Source organism: Physella acuta, unplaced genomic scaffold (genome assembly GCF_028476545.2).
Source record: "Physella acuta isolate Inbredline_101_S28 unplaced genomic scaffold, ASM2847654v3 ptg000928l, whole genome shotgun sequence".
NCBI lineage: Eukaryota > Metazoa > Mollusca > Gastropoda > Physidae > Physella > Physella acuta.
The window spans coordinates 19,300-35,083 of NW_026732445.1; the positions used below are offsets into that span (position 1 = coordinate 19,300).

Below are 15,784 nucleotides of genomic sequence, written 5' to 3' on the forward strand. Positions count from 1 at the left end.
TTTGCCTCTTCAACACAACTCACATCATTAAAACAGTTAAAAAATCGAACCATACTTGAAAACACCTCTCAAATTAACTGACTCACTTCACAACGCATGCACAGTAACACACATTCACAATTTTAGCTGACATCCTCACTAACGACACATACATATACAATGTCTCACTCAAACTTCACTGTCTGGGTTACTGCCTCATTTAGTCATCCTGAAAACCTGCTTCCATTCCCTCCCCCCCCCCCACCCCCCTTGAACATCGCTCCGCCCCTTCACACTTTATCCGTGTCTTTGACCACGAACAAGTTCCTGAGGTCAGTGATCCTGAAGCCCTCCCTGAAGTCCTCAAACAGGCACCAGACGGGGTGGAGGAGGATGACGAAACGGCCGGGGTAGAGCAGCTCGGAGAGTTCCACGGCGTGGTCGCTGTCCTTCATGTAGTAGGTCGTCTCGTCAGTGGAGAACACGAGAGGAGTCTCGTTACCAGCCTCGTCCTGTGGGGGAGGGAATTCATGCTTTGGTTAGTCGGGGTTTGAAGGTTTATGTTTGGGGGAGATGGGGTTGGGTGGTTTATGTTTGGGGCAGGTGCGGTTGGGTGGTTTATGTTTGGGTTAGGTGGGGTTGGGTGGTTCATATTTGGGGTAGGTGGGGCTCGGTAGTTCATGCTTGGGGTAGGTGGGGTTTGGTGGTTCATGTTTGAGTCAGTAAGGACAAGGTGGTTAATGAAGGGATTAGTCAGGACTTGGTGGTTTGAGATATTTCATCAAGAGAGGAACTATATCAGAGATGGAAGAGTTTTACTAAGGAAGTTTACGTGAGTTTCATGTAAAGTGTAAGTATTGTGTACTTGATGTGCGAATTGGTTTTAGGAAGGAATGAGATAATAGAGAGGATGGGATTATATGGAGCATGGTAATACGATGATGGGATTATATGGATAATTGGGAAACGTGGTTAAAACAAGTTAAACCAGAAACTAACGGCTGATCCAACAGCCAGACTTACAGCCAGGATGACGGCAAAGTTCTCCCCAGGGTAGGAGTCACAAGGTCCAGCCACCTCACAGATCAAAGCCCTGTTGTAGCCGCTCATAGCTGTAGACAAGACAAAGGTGGATGGGTGGATTACATGAAGGTGGATGGGTGGATTACATGAAGGTGGATGGGTGGATTACATGAAGGTGGATGGGTGGATTACATGAAGGTGGATGGGTGGATTACATGAAGGTGGATGGGTGGATTACATGAAGGTGGATGGGTGGATTACATGAAGGTGGATGGGTGGATTACACGAAGGTGGATGGGTGGGTTACACAAAGTAGGTGGTGGATTACACAAAGTGGGTAGGTGGATAAACTGTGTTGCAAGTCTAGATCAGTGTCGCTTGTATCAATGGTTTTTCGTGTTTTATATTCTGTTGAGTTATAATGGGATAGGTGATAGTCAGAGGCGTAGCGACCCTTCCCGGCGCCCGGGGACAAACTTTTCGATTTGCACCCCCCCCCCCTCGAGATTTTTATTTGCACCCCCCCCCCCTCGAGATTTTTATTTGCACCCCCCCCCCCCCCTCAAACTTTCAATTTGCACTCCCCTCAACCTTTCAATTTATTTTTCCAACCCATTTTGGCGCCCCCTAAGCTCGGCGCCCGGGGACATATGTCCCCCCCCGCCCCCCCCCCCCCTCCCTCGCTACGCTACTGGTGATAGTACAACACTATGTTATGACAATCCGTCTGTTTTATTTTATTGCAAACTTTGAAAACTTAATTGAATGTATAAATAGATTGAATAATCGGCGTAGACTGAATTTTTCGATAACACAATTCAAGTTTTTGTTTTCAATAAGATTGTAAACTTGATTTGTCTTGGAAGATGTGATAAATTGTATAATTTCTTGTACCAAATGTGCATACATGTTTAGTTTGGAATTATCTAACGTATAAAATAATGTGCTTTTTGATTTATGATGACATCAGTAATAAAACCAAACAGCCCTGACCTACTTGTTTAATCTGGAAAGTTAATGTTTGTTAATTCATTCCATCTCTGTCACGTGACACAAACACAGGATTGTGGTGTGTATGGGGGCGGGTACTAAATTAAGCAACTTACACTGGTAACAATCAGGATTGTGTCCGTTGTGTGAGGGAGGGGGGGGGCTAAACTAGACCACTCACACTGGTAACTATCAGAGGCGTGGCTGTTGTGGGGGGGGGGGGGGCTAAACTAGACCACTTACATTGGTAACAATCAGGGGCGTGTCTGTTGTGTGTGTGGAGGGGGGGCTAAACTACACTTACACTGGTAACAATCAGGGGCGTGTCTGGTGTGTGTGTGGGGGGGGGTACTAAACTAGGCCGCTTACACTGGTAACAATCAGGGGCGTGTCTGAACATGGTGATGATTTTGAGGCTGAAGCTCTCGATGTACTTGTACATGTAGGGCTCCAGTCGGTTGACGGCGTTGTTCAGTCGGGCCACCCGCTCAGGCTGGGAGGAGAAGATGTTGACAACTTTTACAGCAGGTTATACGGCTCTGTCTGCTGGACGTCAGTCTGTCCACGTGACGTCAGTCGGTCCGTGTGACGTCAGTCGGTCCGTGTGACGTCAGTCGGTCCGTGTGACGTCAGTCGGTCCGTGTGACGTCAGTCGGTCCGTGTGACGTCAGTCGGTCCGTGTGACGTCAGTCGGTCCGTGTGACGTCAGTCGGTCCGTGTGACGTCAGTCGGTCCGTGTGACGTCAGTCGGTCCGTGTGACGTCAGTCGGTCCGTGTGACGTCAGTCGGTCCGTGTGACGTCAGTCGGTCCGTGTGACGTCAGTCGGTCCGTGTGACGTCAGTCGGTCCGTGTGACGTCAGTCGGTCCGTGTGACGTCAGTCGGTCCGTGTGACGTCAGTCGGTCCGTGTGACGTCAGTCGGTCCGTGTGACGTCAGTCGGTCCGTGTGACGTCAGTCGGTCCGTGTGACGTCAGTCGGTCCGTGTGACGTCAGTCGGTCCGTGTGACGTTAGTCGGTCCGTGTGACGTCAGTCGGTCCGTGTGACGTCAGTCGGTCCGTGTGACGTCAGTCTGTCCGTGTGACGTCAGTCGGTCCGTGTGACGTCAGTCGGTCCGTGTGACGTCAGTCGGTCCGTGTGACGTCAGTCGGTCCGTGTGACGTCAGTCGGTCCGTGTGACGTCAGTCGGTCCACTTGACGTCCAGGTAACATACATCTGAGGTCCTTAAACGTGTTACCTACCACTGGGAGAACACCTAACATTGTACAGTGAACCTTGGGTGTAAAGGCTCAATATGGCTAAGGGTTAAATTGTAACTGAAGGTTCAATCGATGTTAATTCGTCCAACGCAAAAGTTAGCATGGGAAAGTGGTGCTAGTTCTAGAAATGGTAAAAGTTTTGCAGTAAACAAGTTTAAGGACCTCGGACGGTACAATCGTTTGTTTCTGTTAGTTAAATGTGTGTGTACAAATAGATACAAATATACAGAGTGTGGTGGTTCAAAGTGTGGCTTAGCTTTGATCTGTTACCTCACTCGTGTACTCCAATTACGTACAACCTGAGTCAACCTGAGGTCGAAATTTGCCTCGAGAATAAAGTCTCCACTTGACAAACGTTGAACAGGAGGCCGCCACACGTCGGCTAATATGATACCCAACTACCCCCCCCCCCCCCAATCAGCCTAGAAACCCCGAACATCCCCCCCCCATCAGTCTAGAAACCCAGAACACCCCCCCCCCCCATCAGTCTAGAAACCCAGAACACCCCTACTCAGATTAGAGACTCCGAACCCCCACTCTGCATAAAGCCCCCAAAGACCCTGCAATGGAGAGACCCCGAACATACCCACTCTGACCAGAGACCCGAAAGACCCCCCAGACCCCCAGAGCCTACTTACCACAGACTTCCTTGTGTTTGGCCAGGTCGTCCAGCAGACAGTACTTTGAGCAGTACTTGGCCAGCTCACAGCGAGGGCAGTTCATCAGGACGGTCCTCCTCCGGCGGCAGAACGAGCACCTCGCCGTACGTCCAGGGCGGCGGTAACGTCGGCTGCTGGAATAGAAATAGTCCTTCAGTCTGCGGCTCTGCGGGGCGCATCATGGAATAATAACTGACCCCAGAAATCCCCCCCCCGCCCCTTCCCCCCCCCCCCCCCCCCGACCCCAGGAATTCCACCCGACCCCAGGAATTCCCCCCGACCCCTGGAATACCAGCCAACGCCCTGGTATACCACCGGACTCTCAACAACATCGCCCGACCTCAAGATGGATGCCAAAGCCAAAGAAAAACTATTCGAAGATTAAAGCCCAATTTTAAATTTTAACAAAAAATATCTTCCACAAAAACCACATCGCTTGAATTATTTTTCGCAAAAATAGATTTCCTACACCCTTGAGAACATTCTGAACCCCCAAGTTTATCGTGATATGTTTTGTTTATATTGGAAGTTTAGGGTAGACTTCATATACTATACAATACTTCCTATGAACTTTTTATTCTGCCTTCCTCGCAAAGGCCTCTAGGCTGTTACATTTATACACTTCTCCCTTGTATAATATAATTTCTAAACTAATACAAAAATCTACCTATTCCCGTTGTATTATCTCTAATCAAATGCAAAAATCTAAGTCTTGCTAAGCTTACATGAAAAACAACTTTACCTTCTTTGTGATTTGTTGAAGATCGTCGTACTTTGTGTCTGCGACCATTCAGCGCTGTAAGCTTTCATATCCAGAACTTCGTCGTAAGGAGGCGGGGCTTCTTCGCTGCCCAGATCACGTGATGCGTCCTCACCCTCGTCTGATACATCCGACGCGCTGCTCGCGTCACTGGCGTCCTCTGATCCGTCATCACACGAGTCGTCGTAATAGCACATGTTGTCGCTTCCGCATCCGGCACCGTTGCATGCCGGACAGACTTTTAACTTCCGGCTCCGTTGCGCAGACGCGGCTTTGCTGTCCTGGACCCTCACAGAATCGCTAGAGTCTGCTGGCCAGACGACAATCTCCGGAACCGCAGACGCATCAGCTTGTAACAGACTTCTCACTCCTGTAGATTCATCCACTGTCTGTTTTGTTTCGTTTTGTGGTGGTTTTTCAACTTCTGAATTTTTAAAACCAGGCGTTGTAGTGTCTGCTTGTTCGTCGATTAGATCCGTTTTACTTTCAGGAATTTGTTCCAGTTTACGTTTCACACACCTAGGATGCCTAGGCGAGTCCGACCTTCCGTCCTTCGTTATCCTCCTCAACACGACCCTCGGCGGGGTTTTCGGCGGAGATTTTCTGCTCGTCTTCCAATCCCGGCATCGTTCAATCGTACCGCACGTCTCATCAGAAATCTTGCCGTCTGCGACTTGCAAAATGTCGGAGAAAGACGGCAACGGTCCGGTAAAGACGACCAACGGGGCGCCGGTCACCCCAAGGGGTTCCACCCCAAGTTGTGGGGGCGCTTGCAGGGCGGGGGGCTGGAAGTAAGGGAGCAGGTCGTGCATGAGAAACATCTCCGCGAGCGCCTCCTCCGCGGGCGGCTCTATCGGCTCGGTCTCGCCTTCTGGGACGGGCAGTGGACCTTCCGGTCTGACAAAACGAACATAGTCCAGCGCCTCCTTGACCTTGCCTACGTACTTCACCCTGTCCACGACGTCCAGCTGCTCTTTGAGGTCCATTTTCCAGTGCATCACGGCGTCCTCGATGTTTGTTGGAGGCTCAGCAGGAGTTGGTCTAGATGGGCTTTTGTTGGGGGGTGGGGTTTTGTTAGGGGATGGACTTTTCTTTGGGGATCTTTTTTTCTGTTTCTTCTTGGCGTGGAAGACTTTAGGTCTGGCGCCTTGTTTTTGGTACTCCTCCATTGTCTTAATGTCCAGCATCTCGAGGGTCAGTTTTGGCTTGGATGGTGACCTCTCCGGTGACTTGGGTCTCGGCGTGTCTTCTTGCTGCAGTGTTTGAGTTTCTGGTCTTGGGGATCTGGGTCCCTGTGGAGATCTGGGTCCCTGTGGAGATCTGGGTCCCTGTGGGGATCTGGGTCCTTGTGGGGATCTGGGTCCCTGTGTGGATCTGGGTCCCTGTGGGGATCTGGGTCCCTGTGGGGATCTGGGTCCCTGTGGGGATCTGGGTCCCTGTGGGGATCTGGGTCCCTGTGGGGATCTGGGTCCCTGTGGGGATCTGGGTCCCAATCCTGGTGAAAAACCGGACACCGATTTTTGAATAGACAGAGACAATGGTCTGGAGACAGAAGATTGTACTGATCCGGTAACCGGTCCTTGTGGTGATCCGGGAACCGGTTCTTGTGGTGATCCGGGAACCGGTCTTTTGAGTGGTGATCTAGAAAAAGGCCCTTGTGGTGACAAGGGAACCGGTCCTCGAGGTGACCCAGGAACCGGCCCTTGAGGTGACCCAGGAACCGGCCCTTGAGGTGACCCAGGAACCGGCCCTTGAGGTGACCCAGGAACCGGCCCTTGAGGTGACCCAGGAACCGGCCCTTGAGGTGACCCGGGAACATATCCCTGTGATGATCCAGCTATTGGTCTTCGCAGCGGTCCTGGAACTGGTCTTCTAAGCGCTCCGGGAACCGGCCCTTGCGGTGAGCCGGGAACCGGTCCTTGCGGTGAGCCGGGAACCGGTCCTTGTGGTGAGCCGGGAACCGGTCCTTGCGGTGATCCTGGAACTTGTCTTGGTCGGGATCTTATTGTTGGAATTTCTTGTGGCTGTGCCATTAGTTCAGGCAGCATTGCTTGTTCAGGTTGTGGTACGGGTTCGGGCATTGGAATAGGCTGGGGTATTGGAATGGGTTCAGGCATTGGAATGGGTTCGGGTAAAGGTATTTGTTCGGGAAGTGGAATAGGTTCGGGTTGTGGAATAGGTTCGGGTAAAGGTATTTGTTCGGGAAGTGTAATAGGTTCAGGCAATGGAATAGGTTCGGGTTGTGGAATAGGTTCGAGCAGTGGTTCTTGCTCTGGCAGTGCCAAGAGTCCAGGCAGTTGAACCTGTTCAGGTGGGGGAAACTTCTGAAACAGTAGCATGATCTCAGCTAAGTGGGCTAGCGCTGGTGGAGTTGTTGGTTCAGGTGGGGTCTTTGGTCCTACTGGCGATCTGGGGGCAGATGGTGATCTAGGGGCAGGGGGTGATCTGGGGGCAGGGGGTGATCTGGGGGCATTGGGTGATCTGGGGGCATTGGGTGATCTGGGGGCATTGGGTGATCTGGGGGCAGAGGGTGATCTGGGGGCAGACGGTGATCTGAGGGCAGGGGGTGATTTAGGGGCAGGGGGTGATTTCGGCCCGGTTGTAGGTCCTTGATCTCGTGGCGACCTTGATTCTCGATGCGAACTTGATGTCCTTGACCCCTGTTTAAAGCCTGCTGGCGATGGCTGCCCTCCTGAAGTTTTCGGCTCCGACATTGACCTTCGACCCTTCTTAGCTTTGGTCCCGTCGACAAGGTCCGACAACTGAAGAGGTGTTTGATTTGGGCTCAACTCAAAATCACAGAGTTGGGAGTTTTTACTTTTCGCCTCCGTCTTCGTTTTTCTCTTCTCCGCCTCGCACTGCGGGCAAGGATCCTTGTACGAGTCGTTCATCTCCTTCAAAATTTTCTCAATCGGCTCATTCTGGTCGCTAGCTTGACCTTGACCCTTCTTCCCCCCGAGATACACATTGCCTCGATGCTTACACACCGTGAAGGTCAGCTCTTTCTTTTTTTTCCCACCCCGTTTCCCTTTCTTTCCGTTCACGACGGCCTGTAAAGTTTCAGCCTGTGGTGGGATATCGAAGACGACAATTTCTTTCACAGGCTGCGAGTGTCTGGATGTTCCGTTCTCCTGCTGATGTTCTCTGGGGAGTTCCGCCGTGTCCGCACAATTCTCGATCAAACGTGACTCAAGATTCTTGGCATTTTTTTTCTCTTGGAGCCTCTGGTGAGCATCCATGATCATGGCGATACTGTGATTAGCATCCATGATTGTGGTGATACTCTGATTAGCATCTTTGGTCTTTGGGATACTCTGATTAGCATATTTGGTCTTTGGGATACTCTGATTAGCATCTTTGGTCTTTGGGATACTCTGATTAGCATCTTTGGTCTTTGGGATACTCTGATTAGCATCTTTGGTCTTTGGGATACTCTGATTAGCATCTTTGGTCTTTGGGATACTCTGATTAGCATCTTTAGTATTTGCGATACTCTGATTAGCATCTTTAGTCTTTGTGATACTCTGATTAGCATCCTCTTGTAGATTGTCATTGTTATCTCTTTGAATGAGTTTTCCTTTCAAACGTGCGTCCACTCCCTGACCTGGGCTGACCTCATTGTTGTTGGCCACGTCATCGTTTTGCTCGTCTTTACCCAAAGGCAGTGAAGAGCTCGGCTTTTTTTTCTTTCGGTTTTTACTCGACCCGGCTCCATTTCTTGCGGGCTCCTGGTTCAAATTCTTCTCTGGTTGGTTGATGTGCTGGTCGTCAGGTTTTTGTGTCGGTGGTGTCTGCAAGTGGCCGATCTTGTTGTGGCAATGCTGACAGACGATAGCGCTTGTTTGCGACTGCTGGTCCGCAGACGACAGATGGCTCTCCGTCTGCGTGGCTACAGTCTGCGGGGTTTTCTCGCCCCTTTTTTTAACGCTGATGCTGATGTTGATGTTCATTCTGTCGTAGTCCATGTAGAAGTCTTGAGTCTGCAGGTGGATTGTCCGGGGCAGCCGGTCATCGTTGAAATGACCGTTGGTGGAATTTGAGCCATTGTTTGTCGTCTGCCCAGTGTCGTGATTTCCGTTTGATAAGCCGTCTGGTGGATTGTAGGATGCCATCTTGAGGCTGATTCACCTGAAATAGAATGATGCGTTAGTCTCACTTGTTACACTGCAGACCTGGGGATGGCGTGATCGAATGGTAGAGCGTTCGGCTGCTAGCCCGAATGTCTCGAGTACGGATCTCGGTTCCGACATGTAGCTGTAGGACGTTCTTAAGTCCACCCAGCTCTGATGGGTACCTGACTTGTTGGGGAAAGTAAAGGCGGCTGGACAAAGTACTGACCACACCATCCCTTCATATGCCGAAATCAGGAAACGAACTTCATCTGCCCCAATGGGTAGTTAGATCTAAGGAGGAATCTTGGCTGCAGACCTAATACGTAGCTGCCCTACGAAAAGGTATGACAGGCCTAAAAATATGGTATTTGTTAGAGGTCGTTCGTTCACAACGTGACGCATTTTAAAAATTATTTGCGTTACCCCTGGCTAATAGATGAAGGCAGTTATGTTTACCACATGAAAACCACTCTTCAGATAAACGCAGCAAGAACGTAGTCATTCTACCTTAGAAAGTAGGCAACATACCTTAGAAAGTAGGCAACATACCTTAGAAAGTAGGCAACATACCTTAGAAAGTAGGCAACATACCTTAGAAAGTAGGCAACATACCTTAGAAAGTAGGCAACATACCTTAGAAAGTAGGCAACATACCTTAGAAAGTAGGCAACATACCTTAGAAAGTAGGCAACATACCTTAGAAAGTAGGCAACATACCTTAGAAAGTAGGCAACGTACCTTAGAAATTAAGCAACGTACCTTAGAAATTAAGCAACGTACCTTAGAAAGTAGGCAACGTACCTTAGAAAGTAGGCAACATACCTTAGAAAGTAGGCAACATACCTTAGAAAGTAGGCAACATACCTTAGAAAGTAGGCAACATACCTTAGAAAGTAGGCAACATACCTTAGAAAGTAGGCAACATACCTTAGAAAGTAGGCAGCATACCTTAGAAAGTAGGCAGCATACCTTAGAAAGTAGGCAACATACCTTAGAATGTAAACAACATATCTTAGAATGTAAACAACATATCTTAGAATGTAAACAACATATCTTAGAATGTAAACAACATATCTTAGAATGTAAACAACATATCTTAGAATGTAAACAACATATCTTAGAATGTAAACAACATATCTTAGAATGTAAACAACATATCTTAGCGTATTCAATATAATGACTTAGTACTCTAAATAACTTAGAAAGTAGTCAATATATTTAGAAACATGTTAATTCATTTTAGAAAGTAGTAAGTATACTGTCTTTTAGACAGTAGTAACGATAATAAAATATTTTAGTAAGTAGTAATTTTTAGAAAAGTCAATTATAAATTTTGACCGGAGCGGAAGATTCCAGATACTGGTGTCCAGTGTTTCTTCCAGACTTTTTTCTCCCGGGGGGCACGGGGCACTTGAAATTTTCGGGGGGGGGGGGGCGGACACTGTTAAAAGTATATATTTTCTATATAAAGTATAAATTTCATTTCGTTCGGGGGGGGGGCGGTAAAATTGAAACTCTGCTGGTGTCTAACACACTTTAAAAAAAAATAAGTGTATTAGGTTGTTAGTAGTGCTGTAATAACAGGTTTAAAGTTAGAGCAGGGCGAGGGCTGTGGAAAGACTTGGTATGGTTTGGAGGGATAAAAGAGATCTTATCGATTCTAAGTTGAATTAGTATTTGGTTTAGTACAAATAGTTATATTGTTTTTTAAAAAAAAAGCTTCCAAGCCTGCGGCAATACAGACTCTAGTATAACGTAACGAAACTTTCTTAAACCCACCATCCACTATCCCTCGTGTGACACTAGAATCTAGATCTAAATCTATTTGTTGTTAAAAAAAAGTTAAATGTATTTTTTTTAAATAGCTTTAAATTGTAAGTTCTATATCCTCATTGAACTATACCACCCTTAGTCTCTGTATCAAATTATCATAATTAGTGAAACCCTTCGCGTGCACGATTGAAAATATTCAACCCCTACCTTTGATAAAACTGGTAAAACCTTGATAAAATCTCTGCTTGATTCACGGTCTACGCTGTCTGAAGCTGCGTGTCTTGGAATGACCAGACAACTCACACATTGTGTGAACTCTGTTTAGGCTGCTTGATAGTAAACAAACACACAACACACACACACACCAGTGTGTTGTCTTCGTTGACTTCTCCCCTACCCATTCCCTAACACCGAAGGTTAACAAAAAATATATTAATAATTACTAATTTTGCATAGAAAATTTTTAAAAATATTTTGAATGTGTAGATGGCAAGTGAAGTAGGCTATGTGTAAAAAACAAGTTTCGAGAAAAATGATTTTTCAAATCGCATTCACATATCAAAATAGTGCAAAGTATTATTATAATTTACATTATATTTTTCAGACATTTTACACGTGTGCTCTGCTTGCTTGTATTATTGCTATGAGGATATTTGTATATTGTATTACGTGTATTTCATAGAAAGTAGATATTATACTGCATTTGTCTTACAAAGGGAAATAAATCTGTATTGAAATAGAAGCATAAAAATCGCTTATCTCTCTTTTAAATCGCAGCCAAAAAAAAAGTAAATGTATTAATCATACTGGTCAGGCTTGGAATTAATTAAAGCAGTTTCATAAAATTTAGCAACAATGCCCCAATCAGTTGTTGTAATAGTTAAATGATGGACAATTAATATAATCCTGCCTGGCCTTTCAAAATGTTTCTTTTTAAGAAATCACACGACTAATACCGTGTGCCTTGTAGTTCCAAAGTCGTGTTTCTCTCAATATATAGCCTACATTTCATATCAAAGACTTTTACTGTTTCAGATATTATCACTAGAACTCTTTGTCAGTGGCGTAGCGAGGTCGGGTGTCACCCGGTGCGGCACTTAATGGTGTCACCCCCCCCCCCCCCCCAGAGGCATAGAGACCCTTCCCAGGGACAAACTTTAAAATTTTCGATTTGCACCCCCCCCTCAAACTTTCGATTTGCACCCCCCCCCCTCGAGTTTTCGATTTGCACCCCCCCCCTCAAACTTTCGATTTGCACCCCCCCCCCCCCCTCGAGTTTTTCTCTATATATTTTGCTATTTTATGCCTTGGTGTCACCCCCCTAAATGGTGTCACCCGGTGCGGTCCGCACCCCCCGCCCCCCCCCCCCCCTCGCTACGCCCCTGCTCTTTGTATTACCGATAAGTAAATACCATTTAAGAACTGCTAGGGGAGGGAACTGTTTTATGAAAAGAGAATTTCTATTTATAAATTATCCCTTTCACAATTAATACATATAGAGATCTATATTATACCACTTAAAATTTACGTTAGTAAACTGGGTTTTTCTCGTTATAAAACAAAAAAACTTATTTGTACCAAAGACGTATGCAAAAATTCTCAATGTACAGCGCCATTTAACAATAATATATGTCCTGTTACAGTTCACCATATGCAGTTTCTTTCGGGCAACACTTCGAAGTGACCGTCCCCCATCTCTCAAAAACGTATCCCCGGACGATATAATTTATATAGAAAACAAACACCGCCCCCCCCCCCCCACTCTGTAGGTTTCACACCCCCCCCCCCCCACTCTGTAGGTTTCAAATGAAAGAAACACTGATAATAATATAAAACGCCTCCAAAACTAAGCCATCACAGAAAAGTATGGGTATGCCTTTTTGTTTAGTTTGTTTTATGATCACCCCTTCTACTAATGCTATTATTGTTAAGTATTCTTTAATTTATAATAAACAAGATACAGCTTCTGTACAAGTTACAATGTCGACATTTCGATGTGCCCCTGTCCCCTAGATTGTGATTCGGGTGTGTCGGAATTGATGAAAATTAAACACGTCACTCTGACCTAGACGAGGCCACTCCAAATTTAGGCCTACTTAAAGTAAATGGAGTTCGTGTACAAACATTGGAGCTATTTCAATAAACGTTTTTACACCACTGATTTTTTTTTTAATTTTAAAATTTAAAAAATTGAAATAAAAAAGCAGGCTAAGAATGAGAGTAAGACGTTAAAAAACGTTAAAATATTAGATCTACATGCTTTTTTTTTTAATTAATTAGGCTTTTAAAACTTAAACTTAGATAATTTGCGAAATCTTTTTTATGTTTCAACTACAGGCGCTGTTAATATTTATAACAATTTTTAAATGTCAAAATATTCGATGTGCTTCTTTTTTTTTTTAGCTAGACTAGGCCGTCAGGCTTAGTGGTAGATCTAGTCATGGGACTACATTTTTTTAACATTATTACGAAACTCAGGTAGCCTATTACTAGCAAAAGCTTCCGCTCACGATGCGTATTAATACACTGAACTTCGTGTCAAAGGTTGGTGTACGTATTTCCGGTTTCGTTGTCACTTTTTATATCTACGTGTGACGATCCCACAACATATCTTCTTGGTGGGGTATCAATTCTTAGTTCAAGATGGCAAATAAACAGCGCATGAGACTCGCTAGTGAAAAACACAGCAAAAATATCACAACTAGAGGAAACGTCCCAAAAACATTGGTAAGCTTTTGGATTAAAGGCAATACTACTAGTCTAGTAATCTAAATCTACCGGTAAGAGGATGAAGAAACTTCATTCTCCTCATCTTGATTCTTTCTAAGCTGCTGCTCAAGACACGGACAATTTGTAACCATATTGATTGAATGAAATTGTTAATCAAGTTTACATTAATAGTTTTTAAGTTAACTTTCCATGTTTTATATTTAAATCTCAACACTACGTTTATCTATTGTCCTGGGGTTTAATTACCTAGGCCACTAATTAAACAAAAAAAAGCAGAGCAGGGATCAGGCACACAGTTTTGAATCTTGATCTTGATTTTTAAACAAAATAAATCACAGTAGGCAAACACTTAACAGTAACACATTGTCGTCTTGTGGATCCAGTCTAGATTCTAGATCGAAATGAGTATGTGTAGAGTTGTCAGTTGAAGTAATAGTAAATCTAGGCCTGGCCTACCTGAATAACACCAATTTTGGTAAAAGTGTTATTCCAGTCTCAAGGATTTTGCTAAACAAAAAGTTTTTTTAGTGATTAGTATATTGGCCACTGACCCTTGAAATGTTCAAACCACAGTCCAGGAGTGGGATTTCTGATGATTCCATTGTCATTATATTTACTATGCCAAATCATTAGATCCAGCTACAATGGATTGAGAGTGGAATATATTGCTTTACTTAAACTTAATAGCCATAATAGCAATTTAATTTTAGGCCTACGGCTAGATATGAATAAGTGCACCTAGTTTATGGGTTCTTGCTTTTACTTTTCAAAGTGTCTACTCGGAATAAGATTTTTCGGGAAAAAGATAGTTCTGCGCATGCGCAGTGACCTATGGCTAGGGGTAGGATTAGGGATAGGGTTAAGGATAGGATTAGGGTTGGTATTAGGGTTCTGCGGCTGTAAACACACGCATGCGCAGTACCATCGAAAACATCGCCGCTAAGGCAAGTCGTAGTTTCTCTCCATTGCGCATGCGTATCGCATGCGTATCTTATTCCGACTAGAATCGGCCTTTACTTTTTTTAAGCCTGGGAATATTTCTATTGTTCTTTTTCTGGGGCAGATGAAGTTAAGTTTTATCTGATTCATTGACCACGGCATATAAAGGGATAGTGTAGTCAACACTATGCCCAGCCGCTTTTGTTTCCCTAACGTAAGCTAGGTACCAATCAGAGCTGGGTGGAATCAGGGTCGTTCCGCTGATTTGAATGCTGATTCAAACTTGAGACTTTCGGGTTAGCAGTCTAGCTCTCTACCGCTAGGCCACGCCGTCCCCTGGGCATATTTAGTAGTGGTAAATTTATTTATATTAGGTTGCAAATGTATACAACATGACCTCCGTGTTAATTTAAAATGTCATAGCCTGTACATTGTACACTAGCCTTAAGCCCATTTGTTAACTGTATTCTAGTACCTACTTTACAAATCCTGAAGCCAAAGGGATTTGAATTTATTATATAAGAAAACAACTTGTACCACCACTGAGTAATGGCTAATGCTAACTTTGCCTTACCATCAAACACATGCTTTAAGAATGATTAATATTTTTATAAAAGCTTGTCATCTGTTGCATTTTATTTTCCAGAAAAACTCCGAAGACAAATACCCTGTAGGACCTGCTCTGATGGCTTTGTTTCTCTTTGTTGTTTGCGGATCAGGTAAGATTATTAGTAGTGAAACAAATACCAAGAAAAGATAAATTTTACAATAATAAAAAATTATGTTAGGCAAGGTGTGCAGCTTGCATTCCTTCTGTGTTGAATTAGGTTACCATTCAGACAGACAAATGATTTACATTGTTTACTTGACTAACTTTTATTGGCTTTAGATTTAGAAATAGGATAAATGCAACAATTTAAATTCTAAGAAAAATTGTATGCTTTGAACAATGTTATGGAGTTTTAAAAATAATAGTGTGTTGTTTTTTTTTCCCAGCTGTCTTCCAAATCATTCAGAGCATCCGCATGTCATGACAGATGTCCCTAAAAGATGTAAATCTGTGAAATGGATGGAGGCCTCGACCTGGCTGCTAAACGTGTGAATGTGGAGAGTGTGTTGGTGATGAATGTTCATTTTGAAAGACTGACTATGTGCTCTTGCATTTTAAAAATCATGCCAGCAATCAGGTTATTAGTTTAACATCAATGCAATCCTGTGTTTACTATAGAGGCTGGTTATTCCGAGAATTGTATATGATTTTTAACTTAATAAGAATGCTGTTGATTATCTGGACCATTTTATTGGCAGTGTTTTATTCAATTTTAATTTGGTGAAACTTTCTCTTTCCCCTCGACATACAATCTCTATATCCTCCCTGGTGGTGGCGACAGAGATGAAAGCATTTAATAATTTAGAGAAAATCTTTATCCTATCCACCTTTACTTCCTCTATTCTTTGCAATGTGATTTTTAAGATATTATCATATAAAATTTAAAAAAAGGGAATAGTATACCGTGTATTTATTTTAAGTTACAGAATTTGTGATTTATAGGGATTCTT

General features: G+C 44.6%; 1 protein-coding gene across 1 annotated transcript; it reads right to left on the minus strand.

The window, feature by feature from the left end:
* Nucleotides 1-258: 258 nt before the first annotated feature.
* On the minus strand, nucleotides 259-10,839 carry LOC131953542 (TRIO and F-actin-binding protein). The gene is made up of 6 exons (XM_059316762.1): nucleotides 10,763-10,839; nucleotides 4,653-8,798; nucleotides 3,890-4,044; nucleotides 2,362-2,508; nucleotides 1,003-1,091; nucleotides 259-491 (listed from the first exon to the last, which is right to left on the minus strand). Exons 2-6 carry the CDS (start codon nucleotides 8,780-8,782, stop codon nucleotides 270-272), a joined length of 4,743 nt encoding a protein of 1,580 aa, XP_059172745.1. The 5' UTR covers nucleotides 8,783-8,798; nucleotides 10,763-10,839; the 3' UTR covers nucleotides 259-269.
* Nucleotides 10,840-15,784: the final 4,945 nt, after the last annotated feature.

Excerpts from the sequence above, each read along its gene's own strand:
- LOC131953542 (XM_059316762.1), bottom strand. The coding sequence starts at position 8,782 with ATGGCATCCTACAATCCACCAGACGGCTTATCAAACGGAAATCACGAC. Across the intron at positions 4,045-4,652 it reads TTCAACAAATCACAAAGAAG|CAGCCGACGTTACCGCCGCC; the intron begins GTAAAGTTGTTT and ends TTTCTATTCCAG. Across the intron at positions 2,509-3,889 it reads CAAACACAAGGAAGTCTGTG|TTGTCAACATCTTCTCCTCC; the intron begins GTAAGTAGGCTC and ends CTGCTGTAAAAG.